Source organism: Bactrocera neohumeralis, chromosome 6 (genome assembly GCF_024586455.1).
Source record: "Bactrocera neohumeralis isolate Rockhampton chromosome 6, APGP_CSIRO_Bneo_wtdbg2-racon-allhic-juicebox.fasta_v2, whole genome shotgun sequence".
NCBI classification, from domain to species: Eukaryota; Metazoa; Arthropoda; class Insecta; order Diptera; family Tephritidae; genus Bactrocera; species Bactrocera neohumeralis.
Window position 1 is genome coordinate 5286880 of NC_065923.1, and position 23073 is coordinate 5309952.

The 23073-nt window shown below is 36.3% G+C and overlaps 1 protein-coding gene across 1 annotated transcript in view; it reads left to right on the top strand.

The window, feature by feature from the left end:
• LOC126763039 (uncharacterized) overlaps window positions 1-23073 on the top strand; it is a 79089-nt gene that overhangs the window by 16216 nt on the left and 39800 nt on the right. Inside the window, exons 8-13 of the mRNA XM_050480207.1 lie at window positions 1844-2006; window positions 8609-8758; window positions 12535-12656; window positions 17201-17293; window positions 18258-18404; window positions 18894-19052. Coding sequence (XP_050336164.1) covers window positions 1844-2006; window positions 8609-8758; window positions 12535-12656; window positions 17201-17293; window positions 18258-18404; window positions 18894-19052 — 834 coding nt within the window. The remainder of the gene's footprint in view (window positions 1-1843; window positions 2007-8608; window positions 8759-12534; window positions 12657-17200; window positions 17294-18257; window positions 18405-18893; window positions 19053-23073) is intronic.

Consider the following 23073-nt stretch of genomic DNA (forward strand, 5'->3'; position numbering starts at 1 on the left):
GCTGGTATTGTTTGCAGCGCGTCTACAGAACTTCAAGCTATAGCGTAAAGTGCAAGTTAATAGGCAGCAACGCTCTGCATTTCAGCTATTATATTTCATAGATTTATGTAATGCCTCATTAGAATACGAGTATAATTGGTGTAATATGCAAATCTGTTATGAAGTTAGATGCATTTCAAGTTGAGCGCGCCGAATTGCGTATTTGAATGCTAAAGCTTATCAGATTGAGTTTCGATTTTAAATTTTACTTAAATTAAATCATTTAAATTGTAGGAAAAAATAATAATTACATTACAACTACTGAATCTTTATTAAATATCTCATAAGAATGTCGAATTACTTATTTTTTTGGTTAAAAAACAACAGTATTGTGTTGCTGATAGTCTCTACGAAAAATATAAAAATAAGATGTATATAAATTTGAAAATAATTAATTTGTTACATAAGCAATTTAAAATATTTGAATTATGTCATATCTAGTCAGCTTTTTCATTTGCAAAGAGAATATTAATTGTTAACCACTTGTATCGGCTTTATTGAGATTATACCCTGAACGTGGCATATTAAGTTTGAACGAAGTTTGTAAATCCAAAAAGGAAACTTCGGAGACCCTATATACATATATGAATGATCAGCGTGATGAGCTGCGTCGATTTAGCCATGTCCTGCTGTATATACGTCTGTATATACACGAACTAGTCTATTAGTTATTGTTATTGAGATATTGGTCTGAAATTTTGTACTGGTCCTTTTGACCCCAAAAAACCCTGTTCATTTGTCGGTGTCATTGATGTAAAACAACTAAAGCATATAGTTGCCGCACAAACTGAATGATGGGAATCAAATACTTGCATGGAAGGCTTTTTTATTTGCAAAAAATTTTACCAAAACATATAAACTGATCGATAAAAAGTCAACTCCTTATATGGAAAACTTTCTTATTTGACGAGCTAACTTCCTTAAATTTGACACGGTTTAACCTTTAAGCGAGCGCGCGTAGTCGAATCGACCGCGCTTAGTACATTTACATTCATATTACTATTATTACCCATTACATTTTTAATAATTTTAATTACTTTTTTGACAAAATAGACTTTAAGGGCAATGATAATATCTAAGTACAAATAAATAAATAATTACTAAATAATTAGTGCTTTATTTCTTTTATTCATCCCACGGTTAATGATCAAGGCAAAAGTGCAACCTCCGAAAAAATTAAGATACGGATCTTTTTATACACTTTTATGCTATAATAAATGCCAATATATGAAGGGCATTAAAGTCACATTGCAGCCGAACTTAATGTTTTAATTTTTGCTTGTAATATGAAATTCATACACAGTCACGTTGTTGACAATAATTATCGCATTTTATTTGCACTTACATTTTAAGCATTTCATAATACATTTATGCTTTGTCTAATTAATAGCTGTGATTTCTTGTTCGAAAGCAAAAACACGAACAAATGAAATCTCTCGCATAAAAACAATTTGGTTTACAATTTTTTGTTGCTAAAAATTCGCTCTAAAGCGCATTGTTTTTCCAAAGCGCATAACAAAAGCACTGACACCCGTGGCGTATACGCAACACGCGCTGCTTGTTGATCATATACTAGTACATATACATACATATACATAGTATTACATGTATCGGAGCATGTATGGCTTGCATACGCTCACTCTGTAATGTATAAAAACCACACACACCACTACATATACAAGTATACTTCATTAAATTATTATTTCTTGCGCAATACCCCAGGAGTCTCTATTTATCTCACTTATTTCTTTATATTTGTGTCTGTCTGTATGCATTTGCTAACATTTTCCCCTCTGTTTTACAGCAAGTCGTACAATGGCAGTTCCTGTTGTGTTGTCTTCATCTACATGACATACACAATGTTGCCGCTGCGTCTGCGTGAGGCCCTCATCGGCGGCATCGTGTTGTCGTGCATGCACATCTACACCAGTCTGCGGTACACAGAAGCGACAATTCATTGGCAGGAGGTGAGTTGCAACGCACACATGCACATACATACTATTTTCACTTGACGCTGGAAAACATACATACATACATAAATACATACACTTATCATAATAATAAAGTAATATTGCAGTATTGAAGAGAGTGCAGTCAATTTGTTGATGTAGTTTATTATTTATTTCGCAAGAATGCGACAACACACACACAGCCGGTTACCTCACTCTAGAAGTGGGGATATGAGCAATGAGTGAAAATTTTTCTATTTAATGAAGTTCCCTCGCTTCGTGGAAGCAACAGGCGCACAGTTGCTTCTTCTTCTTCTTATTTCACTGGCTTTGCTGTGGCTTAGTTGTTTTGCGCGCTTGTTGCACATCGCATGACTTCTGGGCTGTTTGTCTCTGTCGCTGTTGAGAAATGTCGTAATGCGATCGCTGCAGGATGAGTCGGTATGTTTGCGCGTGGAATTTTTGTCGCTAGAAAAATATGTTGGAAGACGACAGATTAAGTTGATGATGTTCACTGCAGTGCAGCGTGTTTATAGTGGAGTGTGTTCTTATATATGATTACAAGAGCTTATTACCATATACTTTACGGTTGACTTAGCTGGTGGGGATGAGTGGCGGTGAGAATGCAAATCCTTGAACTATTTAAACAGGGGACATTTTTCTTCTTTTTTAATATTTTTAGACTATCTTCATAATAAATAAAATGCTTGAAATGTTGAATGGGAGTACTTTGCTGGCTTCTGTGAATTAGGATAGAAGGTGTTATCCGATCGCAGCAGCTTTGTTATAGCAGCAAGGCCATTTCCTCAAATTTGATCCGAACTGACTTTTTCACTTATGTAAATACAAATTTTTATTACCGTCCTGAAAATAAGCTTCTTAACCAATATAAGCATCCCGACTTTAAATCGGGCTTCAGTACTTTCAGCGAATTTTGATTTTAATTCGGCTTTCTCATTTTTGGAGCACCATTCGCTGGTTTTTTGAACAGTTTGTCTATTTTACTTTTAGTGGAAACGGTTTTACTGCAGGGTTTGTACGGAAAGTAATAGGACTAAGTCGATTTAAAAAAAATTATTAAAGCAGTCGTTACAATTCTTCACAAACTTACAAACTTTGCGTCGATGCAGCGCGATTTCAAAGCATTGAAGGCCTCACGAAAGGCATTCTTCGAAAAAGCCTTAAGAGCCGAGGCGCATGATGCTTGGATCCCCTCTGTCGTCTCAAAATGCTTGCTTTTCATCGGCTTTTTCAGGCAAGGAAACAAAAGAGGACGGAGGCCACATCTGGGCTGTAGGGCGGCTGCGGAAGCGTCGGGATGTCGGCCTTGGTTAGGCAGCAGCTCACAAGAAAGGCGGTGTGAGCCGGAGCGATGTCGTGATGCAACTTTCAATCAGCTGCTATGGCTTGTCGGACCCGATTGACCCTTCGTTTGAGTCTCTTGAGGATTTCCACGTAAAACTTGGCGTTGACGGTTTGTCCAGGATTTTGGACGATGGCTTTGATGTCAAAAAAGACAATGAGCATGATTTTCACGTTGCATTTGCTCATTCTTCCGGTTTTCATCAGCTACCTTTTCCCCGCCCTCCAAGAAGGCCTGGTGCCACCGAAACACACCACTTTTTGCTAAAGCAACATCCGGAGAAATTAATCGTGTACATCTGCTCTAACGAACGCTGCATTTTCGGCTTGCACCACTCACAGAAACACGTCGCGCGAAAATGTTTGTCCTGATTCTCTAGGTCCTCGGACCAGCCGCTCGTTCGATAGGTCGGAGCGCCCTCTACCGAATCCAGTCGGTGCGCGCACGTTGCGAAATACAGTCGCGGCGGAAGAAAATCAGTCTTATTGCTTTCCGGACGAACCCTGTATATGAATAGCTATAAAATAAAAATACTGTTTTTCATATCATTTCTTGTTTAAACTTTACTATTATAAGTACAAATTTTCGTGAACAAAAAAAATAATTTTAATATGATTTAATTTAATAACGTGTTAAGGAAACACGAGTGCTTTACAAATTTTACTTGTTCATTTTAATTCTACGGAAAATGCTTTTGAAAATATTAACTTATATTAGGGTGGTGCTACCAAGCTTCACATTTGTAGAAGAATTAAGTTGTTTTGATATATTTTGATGTCGGCTTTGGGGCTTTAGCAGAAAATTATGTTTGATATGCCAATATTTACGAAAAAGTGTAAAAATGTTAAAAATAATCGCTTAATTAATATTATAATTATTTAGATAGTAAAGCATTTGAATAAAGGATTTTTACAAATTTTCTCGATTTTTTTTACTACTAGCGGAATGGAAATTTCATATGAACCTTCATCCTAAATGTAGGCAAGAAATCGTAATATTGGCTACAATCACACTTAAAATAGAACAAGAAAAGGTTATTCGTATTTTGCACGTAATCGTTGAATCCAAACAAGTCTGGCTTAATTTTAATACATAATTTGATACACTAAGGGAAAATTGCAATAAAGTCCACCGTATTTAAGTTTTGCAAGCTCTTATATTTGTATTGTACTTGTGTAAATGAGTTTGTCTGCATAAAATTATTTAACAACATACTCAAATATTCATGCATTTTAATAATGTAATAAAAGCATGCAACCGCAGTCAATCAATAGCAAAAAATACACATACACAAAAAGCAGTGTTATTTTTCCATTGCTTTAAAATGTGTACGTACAATTATATATTCGTAAATTATGCATTTTATATATATATATATATATATATATATATATATGTATATATATAGATATAGAAGTATGTGTTAGTATACTATATGCTCTGCTTTCTGCAAACTTCATTGACTTAAATCAATCAGATGTGCATGTAATTGAAAATTCCATATTAAACTCATTTTCAGGTTATGCATGTAGGTATTTATATACACAGGTATTAACGGTTGTTTGCGAAATGCTGTTATAATGCCTGCATAAGTTGTGGGAATTAGCACACAAGCAATGTTGTATTGTGTTGGCCACAATACTCGTAATACAAAAATATTTCCATTTTCATGGCAAGTAACTTACAATGAAAGAACATTTAATGTTTAAAAATATAACGTGCGCTCGTTCGTCGAATATAAAAACAATATAAACAGTTAAAGATTAAACCTATAAAACGATTATTATTAAAAACCGTAATCAAGTTAGTGCAACAATTGCATTTCGAATGATTCCATGGCGTTTATGTAGAAAAACGAGTAGAGAAAAAATTGTGTGAAAATCATTTTTTTTATTTCGAAAACGATTTTGATTAATTTTAACATACAATTATTTGACATCTATTAGAGTAGATTATCCAATAGAATAGTTATAATTAATAAATTAAATAATGGATTCGATGGATTTTTAAATTACTTTTGGAAGAAAGAATTGCAAGTTTACTTTCCGCTTCATGTTATTATGGAATCCAACTATCGTTCGAGTCGTAGTTTTGCATACGATATATTTAAAATTATATGAAATTTTTAGTCAATTATACAGGGTTTGTCCGGAAAGTAATAGGATTGATTTTCTTCCGGATAGAGGGCATTCCTAGCTAACGAACGAGCGGCTGGTCAGTTATCTCCGATCATCTGGAGAATCAGGACAAACATTTTCGCTCGACGTGTTTCTGTGAGTGGTGCAAGCTAAAAATACAGAGTTCGTTACAGCAGAGGTACGCGATTAAATTATATGTGGAACTCAGTAAATCTGCGACAGAGATATTTTATATGAGCAAGCAGGCTTACCCAGATGTACGAAGTGGTGTGTTTCGATGGCAGCAGGCTTTTTTGGAAGACTGGGAAGAGGTCCATGATGAAGACCCGAAGAATGAGCAAATCCAAAGTGAAAACGATGCTCATTGGCATTGATGACATCAAAGGCAACGTCCACCATGAATTTGTTCCTCCTGAACAAACCGTCAACGCCAAGTTTTACGTGGAAGTCCTCAAGAGACTCAAACGAAGGGTCTATCGGCTCCGAGAAAACAACTGAGCCGATTGAAAGTTGCATCATGATAACGCCCCAGCTCACACCGCCTTTCTTGTGAACAGCTAACTAGCCAAGACCGGCATCACAACGTTTCCGCAGCCGCCCTAGAGCCCAGATGTGGCCCCGGGACTTCTTTTTTTCTTTCTTTGCCTGAAAATCCCTAGCAATATGCACCTCTCCTCTCAAAGCTATTCCGGAGAATGCCTTCCGTGACGCCTTCAATGCTTGGAAATCGCGCTGGTAGCGCTGCATCGACGCAGAAGGGGCCTATTTGAAAGGTTTTTAAAGAATTGTGACGATTGGTTCAATAAATTTTTTGAAATCGACTCAGACTTATTACTTTCCGGACAAACCCTGTACATTAGCCTTGGAGGAAGTATGTAGGCAACTTCGTTTTGCTTAGGCTATATGGTGAGATATATTGTTATTAGTCACTTAGGGACAGACTTATATCTTAATACAAGGTGCGGTTTTTTCGGCAAAATCAATTTATTTTATTCAAAATAGTCCCCTTTTGTTTCAATACAGCTGTTTGCATGGTCCAAAAGCATGTCAAACGAATGTTTTAGCTCGTTGGCCGGTATGGCCGCCAGTATGCCGGTGCAAGCTTTTGAAAATGCATTTTTCCGAAAAGAAAGAAGTCGGTGCCATATCAGGTGAATACGGGTAGTGGTTAATGGTTAAAATGTGATTTTTGACCTCTTTAATGATGTCCTTCGAATGTTTGATTCTGAGCAATTTTTGGTCGTCAGTCAATTCGTGCGGAACAAACCAGGCAAAGCTTTTCGTAAGCCCAAATGTTCGGTCAAAATGCCGATAATTCGATGTTTTGGAGATGTTCAATTCCATTTCCATGAATTTCAATAATGATTTCGGCTAATTTTTGATGAATTCACGCACAGTTTCGATGAAATTTCCGATGATCACGGATTTTGATTGGCCCACATGTTGATCGTCATTTACGTCCTCACGACCACTTTGAAAACGTTGAAACCACTCGTTCACTCTGCTACGGGATAGGCAATCATCGCCATAAACTTGCTTCATCAATTGGAACGTTTCGGTAAAAGTTTTACCAATTTTAAAACAAAATTTAACGTTGGCTCTTTGTTCGAAGCTCATTTTCGCACCGATAACATAAACATACTGACACTTAAAACGCAATAACTTCACTTCCAATCTATGAAATGTGATGGACACACCCTGGATATCTAATCAAGGCTAAAGCTAACATCTTGTCAGACTGCATTATGACTGATATTGTTTTAAAAGTGGTCAGTTCGTTTGTTACATAATTCTGCCTACGTTAATTCCTCAGTTGTACAATATTCTTCTGCTCAGCCTGCATTCAACATTGTGCTTGAAGTAAAACACAAAAGAGGAGTCTAATAAATGAAATTATAACCGAGCATTCAAACTGTATACACAATCGTAAATGTTATATGAATGCATGCAATATAAACAGCATATGAAAAGTAATTCCAATTAAAAGCGTTCGGAAATTTACACTCTAGAGCGAGAAAGAATATTGCTATTTGATTTTACGCCCAACTTTTAGCCTTTCCGGTGCACTTTGTCGCCCTGATTGTTTGCTTTCAGTTTTTATACTTTTCGTTCAAATCTGCTGTGGTTTTACTAATTGTTTGCCGGTCAGCAGACCTAAACATTTTCAAGAAAACTTAAGGCAGTGCGCCAATTGGCCAAATTGTGGAGAAATAGCAAACTTTGTATGAATTATAGAAAATGTTCTGAAACCAGTTATTGGTCCATAAGTGAAACATCCAAAATGACTATGGATATACTAGATATAAGATTCTTTCTAATAAAATCCTAAAACTTCCAGTGTGTAGAGTAGCCCACACATATACATACATACATAAAACCGAATGCACTCAGTGAATCTTCCAGTACTCTTACAAGTTAGCTACAAAAGAAAAGAATAAGTGCAGGGAAGACATTCAATTTGCTGGCGGCAAGAACAGATGTACAACAATGGAAACTGACAGGAAATTACAATAAGCACGGCAAAATCTGTTAAACGAGCACTACGTGAAGCAGAAATATAAACGAACACATATATATTATATATGAATGCACCAAAGGATGCTCCGTGCACTTGTGAAGAATGCTGCAAACACTTGTAGTTCATGCATAAGACTAACTTAATAGGTCTCTGATTGTGGATACAAAAAACGAGCGTACACACACACACATAGCCATAGATACTGAACTCACGTGTAAAAGCGACAAGTACACCGCCACAAATAAACCAACGCTTTCACTTGCAATTGCAATTTCTTGTGGCATGCCACATGCATGGCTTGCGTTCACAAGGCAATTGTGTTTGCCTCTCTTCGCCACAAACATGTGTCCGCTCACACACACACCTACTTGTACAATACAAAATGTGTGCACAGTGGCACTCTGCAAGCCATTCTTAAACGTTTCCCTCCACTCGAGCTGTGTGTGCCTAGTTGCAATAATAGCTGCATATATGCGCCGAATAGAATGTGATAAATTGTTCCTTGTTGCCACACATTTCCACATGCTTTCACCCATTTATTCATTTACTTTATAACAATTTTCTCTTTTCCACTTCTTGGTCACAACTCAACGTGCAACAGTTGTTCTGCAGCCTCTTGGCATTATTCCTCTCCAATCTGACGGGCATTTACACACACTGGCCGAAGGAGAAGGCGCAACGGAAGGCGTTCATCGAGACGCGGCAGTGCATTGAGGCGCGGTTGCGTACGCAGCGCGAGAATCAGCAACAGGTGAGTAGTCGCAATTCGTATTCTCTCAAAAACGGCTCACAACTTCAAAAGTGTGAGTGGTTGTAGCGACATGCATGTATATGTATGTGTATTGAATGGTACATGTCGTTTGGCTTTATACTATTCCCTTATTTTTTGCCACTTGTCAAGTGTCGAGTGATGGTGCTAGCGATATTTCTAGAAGTGGGTTGTAGAAATTTCGGAGTCTCAAAACAAAAACTAATATTTTAATGCATTTTTATAATCGGTTATTCGTTTTATAAAATGTTGGATTTTGATCCTGTGGTCGATCTTTGGAAAGGCCTCAGGAAGAAGCTGTCTAACGGTGAAGAAGATTTTTCTGCTCTAACTTATCTCCATTAAAAATTAAAAAAAAAGTGGAAATACTTCTAAAAAGAAATGAATACGGATAATGATCGAAAAATTATTCAAAATTTTCATTTTTGAAAAAAGGCGTCTATTCCAAAAAAGGTTTTTTTTTGTAAAAATTGGTCACTCTGGCTTAAAAGTGGAAATTAATATCAAAAATTCTTATTTCTTCGATCATTACCTGACAAATATATTTAAAAAGGTCAGATAAAAATTTGAACTCGATAATAGAAATTTTTCTCACCGACTCTGAAATCATCGTTTTGAAAAAAAAAAACAAATTAAAGTTTTGTTAGCTGATTGCACTAAGTTAAAAAATTCTCACAACTATGATCATATCTCCGAAAATTGTTGTGACAATGTTTCAATTGTTAGATTTACTTTGAAAAAAGGACGTAAGAATCTCGAAGACCAATACTGGGTATAACCCAATATATTTAACCGTACAATTGTCTACCTTTTGTTTTCAATAAAAACTCATTCAACCCTAAGCTACATGAGCAACGAAATTTGAGTGTTAACCTAACAAATTATTTTTTCTTTCCGATCCAACTAAACCTCACCAATCACCCGGCAACAGCCAGTAATTCAAATCCACATTTCCCTGCAAGGCCTTCATTAGGAAGAATTTTCCACATTCGCTCTGAGCTCTGGCGTCACATTCACGTCGCCTGCAATTTTTTGCACTTTCGCTCGACATTGTTTGCTTTCAGCGGTGCCGGTTAGTAAACTCACCAGTCACATATTGTTTTAGTGCATTGCTCCCTGGGCGAATAGGTACGAGTGTACCTCGTTAGCGCGTTGGTGACTGCACGTACATGTGGGCGTGAGCGTGTGGGCATTTTCCACACAACACACACACGCGCTTATGTGAGTTTGCTTTTGTTTTTGCTCAAAAGCTTAGCTGTGTAATGTTCTTTTGTGCATTCTGCTGCAGTGCGTGCAGGGCGGGACTCCCACAGTTGACACCTCGTAGCGCACAAATCTGCGGTTTTCCACTACACATCATTCACCGGCAGCTTAACACATATTTGCCGCTATTCACCAGCATTTTGGCTTTTATGTCACATTGCATATTCATGGCAAACCAAATTATCGGTGAGTATTTGCAGGGGATATACAAGGCTTGCGAAAAGAGGATATACAGAGGATAAGCATTCAGAGGAAGTGAAGTTGAAGAGTTTTCGTGAGTTTCCGAGAAATGAATAATGCTTTAGTGAGCTATTATTCATGTTTGTTTCAAAAGCTAATTTGAATAGTCACATTATATAGATCGATAAATTTGTATGTCTATGTGTATGTTACAAAGACTACAATGAAATGGAATTAATTAAGTTACACAAAAGCCAGTAGCTATTGAAATGCGACTTTGGTAATTTCGATTGTTATTACCTTTAGTACATGGCTAGGAAAGTTCGCGTGTATTAGTTAATTTGGTTAATTTCTATAATATCTGAGAAAAGTTAAATTAAAGAGCTAATATGCTTTACCTTTGGGCATTTGAGAATAGGTTTTGAAGTCCCCTAGAGGAAAACTCGTTTGGAAGTGTTTTAAATCGCTGGAATATAATATAAACAAAATTTGAGATTTTTATCAAAATCAATCTTTGGTGCCATCTGTCCGTATACATTTTTCACCACATTTTATCGGAACAGTTTATATTTCTGCATTTTTAAATGGAAACAAATATAAGTATATCAGATAACGATGGGGAGAAGATTTTATTACAGTTAAGGTGATTCAGTTTTATAAAAAACACAACGCTGCAAGTCATGGAAAGCCTTCAAAGACAGTCGAGTTGAAGACATATCTCGTTCTTGACGACCTTTTCAACTTATGAAAATAACAAAAAAATGAAGGATCTGGTGCTTGAAAATCGTCACGCAAGTGTTAGAGAGATGGCAAGAGAGTTCGAAATCTCTCCCAAGTCCGTTGTAATGATTTTGGTGGATATTTTGGGCATGAAACGCGTTTTTGCTCGACTCGTCCCGACTAAGTTGAACTTTTTGCAAAAAAAGTACCGAAAACAGATCTCTTTGGATAAGGTTACTCGTGCGAATTCCGATCCCACATTCATGGAGAACATTATAATTGCCGATGAGATATGAGTTTATGAGTTTTATATGCAAACAAGTCAACAATCATCGGAATGAAACCCGCTGTCAGATCGCAGAGATAAAACAAAAGTCGCTGAAGGAGCTAAAGGCCATCGTAAAGAGTTCTTATTAAAAGTATTTCGAGGAATGGAAAAATCGTTGGCATCATCGTATTACATCTGCTGGGGATTACTTCGAAGGCGACAAAATAATTTTTGAGTATTTATAATTTCCGGGCACTTTTTCGTCGCAATGTATATACTTGTGCTTTGTACTGTCATTTCTAGTATTTTGATTGCCAAATTTTTCTTCGAGTTTTAATCCGTTTTATTATATAAAAGTGCTGTGTTTCGTGAATATCAAAGTCGAAGGTTAGTGAATTCCCCAAATAAGTAAATGACGCTTACTTACTTTGAGTGACGGTTCAACGCTAAAGTGTGCAGTGCACAGTAGTGCGCAATTTTTCCTTGACCTTCACTTCGCTTTGACTTTTCCAATTTAAAAGCGCCGCAAATAATCGAAATGCCGCAAGTGTATCTTGTTTAGCATGTAGTCCGAAAGCCCTAAGCAAAATACTGCAAAAAAGTTAAATTTTTTATAATATTATATCGGAGCCAGTAGTCACACTTCACCGAGACCAAAATGCAGTAGCGGCTGGCTTGACGATGTTGGAGATGGTGTTGCAAATGAAAAAGCCGTGCAAAAGAAGAGAGAAAGTAACTTGCATTTCATGTGCTACATGCATAAAGGTTTACATGTGTGCATGTGTGTATGTGTGGGTGGGTTGGTAAGAGATCGTATAAGCTGAGCGGCGCTGTCTGAAGCCAAGTCTACCAAAAGGCGCAAAAGTCGCCAAGTTGCCGCGAAAGCACATAAGTACATAAGTAAAAAAGTTCAGAAAGCAAATAATACTTTGAAAAGTTGCTCCAACAAAAAGAAAAATAAGTTACAATAAAAAGAGTTTCACCATTGTTCTGCTGCGGAATTTTTTCCGACACTAAATTGTTGTTTATGTAATATGTACATATGTAAGCATCTGTTTAATTTTTACACAGAGAAATCAAATTTTTCCAGTCTCCCTAATATTTAATAAAAATTTCTTTTACATTGTTACATTTGTATCTACATTTTTTTTCTTTAATTTGATTTTCCCCCTTCAACCGCAATTCAATTTATTTTGGGATCAATTTTTCAAACATTTCTGCTTTAATTTATTTAATATTTAAGCCAATTTAATTCGATTTTTTCTTTGTATTTTACAAAGTGTTTAATTTCATGTTGTTGTTTGTGCTTTTTTTTGCATTGCTGCAGGAACGTCTGCTGCTGTCGGTGTTGCCGCGTCACGTTGCCATGGAAATGAAGGACGACATTGCAGGGCAGCCACGTGATACGCAGTTTCACAAAATCTATATACAACGACACGAGAATGTCAGGTGAGTCAAGGCTGAGTCAGCAAAAATGTGTTGGACTGATATTTGAGCAAGTAACTGTATAAATATGCAGACATGTATAAATCATTCTCACGTACCAAATCACGTAAGTTTTCAGAAGTACCGATTTCTATTGTAAACATTAGCGTTAAAGCTTGTCTGAACAAAGAATTTTGCTGTTCTGAGCATCTTATCCCTGACAAATGGTAATCAGTGGTTATTCAGTTGTAATTAGTCACAACTGTAAGAAAGGTAACCTTTAAAATCTCCATTTTGCTACCCAGAAATAATGAAGATCTATCCTCAGAACAATCACACTTTCATTCATCTCCATTTCGCTTGGCAGAAAAATAAATTCTGATAAAAATGCAATCCGTATTTTGATATTTATATGAAGGTAATTTATGGCTGACAAATCAACTCATTAATTTATTAAATGGAAATGAGTTACATGAATTAGTGAAATGTTATTAGTTTGTTAGTGTTGAGAATTATTCCCGCATCCCCCTTCGCTACGAGACTGATCTGAAGAGAGATATTGAACAGAGATAACAGAGACAGATAGTGACAATTGCGGTAGCTCTAAGGACACAAATTTCCTTCATTCTTCTAACGCTACAAATGCAAATCAAAACTGAAAGTGAATATACCAGGTTGCTCAATAAGTTTTGTCGTTTGATAAGAAAAACATAATTGTATGATTCAAAATACACTTTGATATTCAGTATAATCTCCCTGAATATCAATATAAACTGATGCCATAACCTTCTGGGCCGATTTCCGGACACAAACCCGTTTCGAAGCCGAACACCCAGGTTCACACCACTCTTTAGCCATTTATTTTGATTCGGGATCATGGTGATAGACCTAAATCGTATCCATAGTGACGAAACGACGCACAAAATCCATTTTATTATTTTTTAAACGCTCCAAAAGTTGCTGAGAAAGTCGCATTCGAATGTGTTTTTGTTCCATTGTTAGCGAATGCTGCACACAGCTTTTTAAAACCCAAAGTTTCACTTAAAATATGGCTCACACTGCCTAATGAGATGCGTAGAACCTCTACTAAATCCCTTTCGGTCAATCGACGATCTTCCAAAACCATATCCTGTATTTTGGCTATGATTTCTGCTGTTGATGCGTTTTGGATGTCCTTCACGTGGATCGTCTTCAAGGCTTGTACGACCACGTTTAAATTCAGCAACCCAACTTTCTACTGTTCTAGGTGAGGAATCATTATACACTTTTAACATTCGTTCGTTAATTTCTTCCTTCCTTCCAAAAATAAGAATTTATCACTGCACGATATAATGGCAATCAATACAGTATGCAACGGTGCATTATCTTGGTGCAAAAACCAAGAGTTGTCGGTCCATAATTCCGAGAATTTTTTACGAATGGCTTCGCGTAAACGGCGCGTAACTCTCAAATAGTATTCACTGTTAACAGTTTGGCCGGTGAGAAGGCATTCAGAGTGCACGGCACTTCGATAATCGAAGAAAACTGCCAACATAGACTTGATTTTTGACCTAGTTTGACTGGGTTTTTTCGGCTTCGACATTTAAATTAATCTTTAATAAGTCTTACTATTTTCTTAAGTATTATAATGCCTTAAAAAGTAAATTTTTGGTTAAATTATCTTCTTTTATATTATCCAGCTACAGGGTCATACAAACCACAGTTTAAATTTCTCAAAAATCTGCATTTTCTATTGTTTCTCGCTTGCATAGTAAATTGTATGAAATTGTTGTTTTTCAAAAGAAAGAGGAGAACTTTACCTGATGGCAGAAAAAGTTTGTGAGAGAGTTATGCGGAGGTCCAACCAAGGGCCTTTTTGCTGCTTACAAATTTTGATTGTCTTGAATCATATTTTTTTCAAGTTCATAATAGTCCTAAGACTGTTCTATAATAGAAAATACGATATTTTCCAATTTCTATAGTCTTTATAGTAAGTTATTGTAGTTAGTCTAAAAAAACGAAATATTCAAAAACGAAGCTGTTGCGGTTAAATATTTACTCATCCCCGGTATTGCTAGACTGCCGAGATAGAGTAAAAATCGCTATTTCTATTGCAATAACTATTCGAATACACAAACAAATTTTTAACTCTACTTTCTCTATTAGCCAACAAGTTGAAATGCCGTTCATTCATCAACAATGACATTTTTTTTCTATCCGAGTACAATTACTAATAATCTCAAGCGCCATTCTGCAGAAGTAGCAAATCTCTTGTGCCATTACATGTACAGCCCCATAAGGCATCTGTGCCGTTACACGCTTTCAGCGATTTTATGAAGTGAACAACAATTTTCTTACAATTTCCTATTGCCACACAACGCTCCCCGACCCCAACAACAAAAGTGTTATGAGTTAAGCTGTTATGACCCACAACACATACAGTTAGCCTATTTACCATCGCCAAGTGGAGAGGGTGCGTAAAAAAGCGCAAAATAAAACGCGTCAAGGTGATTACTATGTGAATTGCTCTTTTCCTGTTTTCTGAATTGCCACTTTGAAGGAAAACGGAATATGCGCGAGGGGAGCACGCAAATAAATTCGAAGGCAGGTAATTTCGACGACGCCGTTTCGTAGAGAGAATGAGCATTCATGAATATTTGTGGATATGTGGGTGTGAGCAAACACAATCAGAAAAAAAAATCTCATGCGAAATCTCGCAAAAGAAGAGCCTGAGATAAATTTACGTCTGCGAGACTGATTCATTAAAATGCAGGTCTGATTCGTTAAAGGCGAATCATATATACATATATATGTAGATGAAGATGAATAAGTGTTAAGCTTCGAAAAATTTCTGTTTCCAAATATTTATCAGTTATGAGTGGCGCAGCCAGTAATTGCATAACTAATTGAAATAAAGCTTCTTCCATGGGCATAGGAATATGCGGTAGTTTGAAGAGAAATTAATTGGGTAGCTGAGCCTGCTCAGTGAATTAAGCATTACAAATCTGTAGAATCTAAAACCAAAATTGTTTTTTTTTTGCTTAATGATGAATGCTTTAAACTGGACAATTTATGATATAAAAAAATTTTTTTTGTTCGACATGATCAAAATATACTGCAAATTGACTGCACTCCTTTGCCTCAGCACTTGTTATATAAACAAAGCTTGACGCCAAAAACTGTAAGAATACTTATATTCAGAAAGGCTTGTGTCATACTGTTATCCTGCTGTCTGGCGTTGGCATGGATACACAAATGTGGAGTATATTACACATACAGTTGTATATTGCCGATAACTTTAGGTTATATTTAGCTTGTTCACTGCTTTGTTTAGTCATTTGTAATTATCGTTGGCGCCACAAAATATAGAGACAGTCATGCTGGCTCCGGGCGCACTCTTGTGCTTTCAGGTGATTTGCAACGTATTTCAATTTCCAAGCTAAACCGATGATTTTTCCAAGCAATTAAGCATTGATTATACTTACTTCAAGAATTGGTATGTGGCTGAACACAAGTAGTGTGCATGTAGCTGTGTATGCAAAGCAGAAAAGAGTGAAAAAATAATTAATTCCTCAACATGTGGATAAAATTGAGAAGTTTAAATTGGATTTGTTAAGATTAGCGCAAGAATATTTCAAAATCGTTTTGACTGCGTGCAAATGTGTGTATACAAATATCATCTTTCATATACATATGACTTTGAACTCTTATGGTAATCTGTTCTCTATAACAGGTGGGCTGAAAAGTTCGTAGACTAACGTATAATTTATTTAATAAAATTTGATTTAATTATTCAATGCAGTTTTCTTCGTGGGCAATACAATGATTATAGCGTCAACAAATTTTTCAATACCATTTTTACAATGCATTTGCTCTAGATATTAAAATGAGCTTTTCTTTTTGCGATTATCTCTTCTTGGTTGCTAAATTTCTTTTTAGCGAGCATTCTTTTGAGGTCTACAAGAAATTTTCACTGTGGGCCAAAAATGGAGAATACGGCGCGTGCGGAAAAAATTCGAAAGCCTATTCATGAAATTTCGATCGGTTTTGTTGAAGCAGCGCTTCTTCTTCTTAAACATAATCGATGAATATTATACCATGCGCATTCCAAAATATTGATGCCATAACCTTTCCAGCCGACTTTTGCGTTTTTCTATGCTTTGGAAACGGTGCAGTCACTCGGCTGACTGTCGATTATACATATGTACTTCGTTGTGCAATAATAGATCCATATTTCATGCATTGTCACATATTGACGCGAAAATTTATTTTTATTGCGATTCAAAAGCTTCAAATACTTCTCAGAATCAGCAATTTGTTTTTGTTTCTGTTGCATTGTGAACTTGTGCGGCAGAGACTTTGCACAGTGCTTTCGCATACCCAAATATGTCATCACAATATATGTTTAGAATCTCAGTTCTCTCGAACAACTTCACTTTACGGGTATCCAAAATTATTTCGTGGACTTTTTTGATGTTTTCGTCGGTAAAATTTGCCATCTTTCTATACAATATTAAATTGTATGATATCTGATAAAACTTCCTTACAAAATAATTATTTAAGCCTTTTCTTTCTCTCTATCCGAATAGCATCCTCTTTGCGGATATCTGCGGTTTCACCAGCCTTTCTGATCAATGCACCGCGGAGGAGTTGGTCCGATTGCTTAACGAATTATTTGCCAGGTAAAATTAATTACTGTTATATTCAATAAAAGTTTATTGGAAATTAAATTTATATATATTTCAGATATAAAAGAAATATTCGTAATTTCTGAGATCTATGTATTTAAGAATTGATTTTGTTTAATTTAATTTGTTAAAGAATAAGAATAAGAAGAGTAAAGGAAGAGCAGATAAATCAAAAGTTGGGGAAAAATATAGGACGAATTTATTGTTGATCAGTCATTACTGATTTCAGCCTTTTTATAATTACTTTGAAATTGTTGACAATGTGTTCTTAACTTTACTCAAAATATATCTCTTAACCAAATTTTGGCTCATCCTTGACAGAAGTAACCACAGAAATGACAAACTCTATAGCAAATATGTTCTTTTCTCCATCTTTATGTGTTTTCGAGCGAATACACATAAATTTTCAATGGCACGTGAGCCTTAAATCCACAAAACGATTTATCTTGATCAACAAAACAAAATAATTAATTGTTATACCGTAATAACATCCGATAAGAAATAATTAAACATAATTTGCTTCTAAATTGTTTCAGGTGTACGCATAAATAATAAGTCACATGTGACGCTCACACATAAGGTAGAAATGCATTTGTGTAAGTTAAGCTACCTAATCACCAGCCTCGGCATTGTAAAATGATTAATAGTTCGATGTGTGTCGAGACGGTGCACAAGTCATTTGAAAAGTTGTCGAAAGGCAACAATGGAGGCCAAAATGTTCAGTAAACTCATAAATAAGTACGCTAGGGTGGCTCTTATAGGAATGAGCAAATTTCTTCCAAAAAATATACAAAAATTAGCAAGAAGCATTTCATATGGCCTTATATATTATCGTGAACCTTCACTTTATATATGAAATTGTGAACATACATATATACATGGAATAATTTAGGATATCCTTATTATACGCTTATTTATCAGCATTACCGTTTTTTTCTCAATTTTCGCAAACATGTAGATTTGATCGATTGGCCGCTGAGCATCATTGTCTGCGCATTAAACTTTTGGGCGATTGTTATTATTGTGTTTCTGGACTGCCGGAGCCGCGACCGGATCACGCACACTGTGCCGTGGAAATGGGCTTGGACATGATTGATGCAATAGCGTAAGTGCAAAGCAGCTTATAAATATAATTTGCTTACACCAAAATCTTCTAAGAAAATAAGAAAGAAACAGAAAGTCGCGCATGTGGTTAGAGCGAATATTATAAGAGCGATTGAAATTGCAACATACATTTAGGCGCTTGAACACGTTTTGACACTTCAATATGGTACACCAATCCCATAGATGTTTTGTCAACATGTCAGCTTTTTTGTGCATATTTTTTTGTATTTTCATCAAAATATAAATACAAAAATAATAAAGAAAACATTTAATCTATAAAACATATTTTAATTATAGAAACTGTTTTTGTCACGTTTTTTAAATATAAGTAGCGATTTTACTTAACTTTTTACTAAGCAAAATTACATTTTCTAATTATTTCGCGAATTTTCATCTTTTTGCCTCAAGTTATTCCCTTTTATGCCGAAATTAAATATTTTGTGTATATTTTTCTCTGACCGACATTGCTTTTATTTGCTCGAAACCGTAGGCTTGTTCGCGAAGTGATGGCTGTCAATGTAAATATGCGTGTCGGCATCCACACCGGACGTGTGCATTGCGGTGTACTTGGTTTGGTCAAGTGGCAATTTGATGTGTGGTCGAATGATGTGACACTGGCCAACCACATGGAAAGCGGCGGCATACCGGGGTAAGTGTTTAACGCCAGAAATTCGCACAAAATATACAATGTAACTGTGTGCACATAAACATGGTATTATACATTCATATGAATAGTATATACATATGTAAAAACCATATTCTTACGTCACGTGTATACAATCGAAGTTCATAGGCACTTTGATTAGCAAGTGCAAAATAAATCTATTAAAATATAGAAGGCGAACGCTAAATTTTGCCATCAATCACTTAGTTTGTATAAAATAGTTTGCAATTCACATAAAATTACCGTTTCTGTGTGTTTAAGAGAAGTTCACGAAATGCGTGGATCACGTATGCTCAACAGTCCATCTTGCTTGACTGACAGCGAACACAATAACCAAAATAAAGTGGCGCGAACACCTGGCCACTCAGTTTGGTGCAAAGTGGAGCACACTTTTCCGTGGAGTGACGCATTGGCGCAGACGAGCTGGCAGGAGCACGCGTTGCAATTCAGCAGCTTTATGCTCATTTCATACTAATTTCTCAGCTATTTTTTACACTCTCTCACCTGGATGGAGAAGAAAATTTGTTATACGCAGGATGAGGAAGTTGAGTGATTTACAAATGTAAAATGCGATATTTTAACTATGGACTGAGACTTTTCAATAATGAAGACTGCCCTCCATTTTCTCACAATACCTAAAAGACACAACTATACCTAGTTTCGTCTAAAAACATCCCTATCGAAAAGAAATATTCAATACTTACAGTCTGTGGTTTATCGTTCACAGCTAAAGTGACGCAGATAGGAAGTAGATTAAAATGGGCTACAAAAATATTAGCTTTACTGTAAAGAAAATGTAATGGTAGCTTGGATAAAAAGGTGGATATTCTCAAAGTAAGTGTCGTGTTCTTATTTGGCTCTTTGTAGGTTCATTCACAATTACGCAAAACTGAAAAGAATCATTTTTTGCTATGCTTTGCGTTAAATGACAGTTATACCTTGAACGGATCCTGGAACACAGCAATGTTCCTGGCAACTGTAAAGCAGATGAACTAGCCAGAACAGGAACCACCCTATTATTACATAGACTCTGGAAAAGAGAGAATATATAAGCCTCTGGCCACTTGCAGGTATTTAACCGACAAACATATTATACCATAAATATAGCCGATTCTCTGTGGAGTCAATCCCTAACTTGCTCAACAAGCAGGCTTACCTGGCATGAATAGAGTATGGGCCGCACATGTCAACTATTAAAATTCAAATAAAATGTCATACGGATTTTTATACTCTCGCAACAATGTTGCTAAGGAGAGTATTATAGTTTTGTTCACATAACGGTTGTTTGTAAGTCCTAAAACTAAAAGAGTCAGATATAGGGTTATATATACCAAAGTGATCAGGGTGACGAGTAGAGTCGAAATCCGGATGTCTGTCTGTCCGTCCGTCCGTCTGTCCGTGCAAGCTGTAATTTCAGTAAAAATTGAGATATCATGATGAAACTTGGTACACGTATTCTTTGGCTCCATAAGAAGGTTAAGTTCGAAGATGGGAAAAATCGGCCCACTGCCACGCCCACAAAATGGCGGAAACCGAAAACCTATAAAGTGCCATAACTAAGCCATAAATAAAGATATTAAAGTGAAATTTGGCACAAAGGATCGCATTAGGGAGGGGCATATTTGGTCGCAATGGTTTTGGAAAAGTGGGCGTGGCCCCGCCCCCTTCTAAATTTTTTGTACATATCTCAGAAACTACAATAGCTATGTCAACCAAACTGTACAGAGTCGGTTTCTTCAGGCATTTCCATATACAGTTCAAAAATGGAAGAAGTCGGATAATAACCACGCCCACCTCCCATACAAAGGTTATGTTGAAAATCATTAAAAGTGCGTTAACCGACTAACAAAAAACGTCAGAAACACTAAATTTTACGGAAGAAATGGCAGAAGGAAGCTGCACCCAGGCTTTTTTTTTTTAATTGAAAATGGGCGTGGCCTCGCCCACTTATGGACCAAAAACCGTATCTCAGGAACTACTACACCGATTTCAATGAAATTCGGTATATAATATTTTCTTAATACCCTGATGACACGTACGAAATATGGGTGAAATCGGTTCACAACCACGCCTTCTTCCAATATAACGCTATTTTGAATTCCATCTGATGCCTTTTCTGTATAATACGAGTATATACATTAGGAACCAATGATGATAGCGGAATAAAACTTTACAAAAATACGGTATTTGAAAAATATGTAAATGACGGATAATGAAATCTCGATTATCACTTTATCATGCGAGAGTATAAAATGTTCGGTGACACCCGAACTTAGCCCTTCCTTACTTGTTTATAGGTGGTAATAGGTCACCGACCATTGAAAAAGTTGTCTGGAGTTAGAAGAAGAGAACATTTCGGAGTTTCACAGATAATACTTTGTGTACTGATGAACTTCATCAGAACCAAGAGGTCGTTCAGAGAGGAAACAATAGAGTGGGGGGATATTAGTCCCACTGGTTTTACAATGAAGCTCCTAAAGGCCTAGTGCCGTAATCAGACAGCCAAGGAATCGAAATACCTCAGGCAAGATATTTGAAATTTTCGCAACAGCTGAAGTATATCATTAGGCTAAACTGCTGACCCCAGATCGAAATCTTCTTATATATTGGTAGTCGAAAAAGTCTTTTCACATTTCTAAACAAACTTCAACTTATTTTTTTTTAATTTATAATAATAAATAAACAAACAAATGTGTATTATACCATTTTGGTCGACCACTTTTTACCATTTTCCGCTAGACACATTATTCCATCAGTGTAAAGCTTTCATCAGTGTAAATCGAAATTCGAAATTTCCAGAACGGGAGCGAGCGAACCATTGTTGTGCTACACGAACTGATACAGCATCGTCTCCGTAAACTTCACAAATTTCATTGGTTGCTTGCGTGGCATTCTTCCCTTTTTTATACAAAAATTTCGAAATAAATCGAATTTCTTCATTATTTTCAATAATTTTTGAACAGCTTCCTCGAATTGAATTTTTTTGGCTACTGATATATTGACTATATAAAATTACAACGAAGCATTCGTTGTATTTTGTTGCATTTTTTCCGAAATCCCCTGCAATGGATCATCAACAACACGGTTTGCAGTGCTGAAATCACCAATTTCCCACTGAATCCACAATACAAAATGGGGCTCACGTGATTTCACAAGCTCTTCGATATCACCACAGATGTGCGGTTGTATGATATGCACCGATTTTTTAACGCACGATATGAGCATAAAAAGCTTGCTCGCCCATAATAATTTTTTATTGACGCAGCTTGCTTTGTAGCACCCGTGAAATGGTGGTAAATGTGTGAAATTGTGAAATAAAATGGTTGTCATGCAACAGTCGAGTGACTATTTAACGATGCGAATGCTGTCCCGTGGTCGATAAACAAAAAAGGCGTTCGCTTGACGCATGAAAACCGATTAAATTTCTTTCTTATTTAATTGAAAAAATAAAGCCGTTTCAATTTCACTTTTTGCTCGCTGAGAAAATCGCTTACAGCTCATTGGTCAGCGCGCGCTGGTGGCGGCGATTACGCGCTACGTAAATGCGATTTTTTAATCGAGAATTAAGCGGCATAATGTCAGCGTGATGCGCGTGGCTTTTTTCGTGGACATATCTTTTGTTGGCGGATAAATACACTTGGCTGTATTATTCACTCGCTGGGCTTTATTTGATTAACGTATTGGATTAATTGCGCTTTTGTTTGACGAAAACCGCTTTAAAGTTGCAACGAAATTGGCTTTAATTTTCATTTGCAATGAATTGTAAAATAAATGCGTTTTAAATTTCATCAAGAGCTGGATTCTTCTCACATATGTTTTTGCATTTACTCTGGTGTGTATGATGTATACTTAAGTGTTCACATGGCATGGATCCTTTGCTGTCGCACCTCAAATATTTGCCACAATGGCATGTGTCTGTGTGTTTGTGTGTGAATTGCAGCTAATTTACTATAAAATACTCAGCTTCATGTTATATTAAGCGTGAAAGTGAAAGAAGGCCAACATA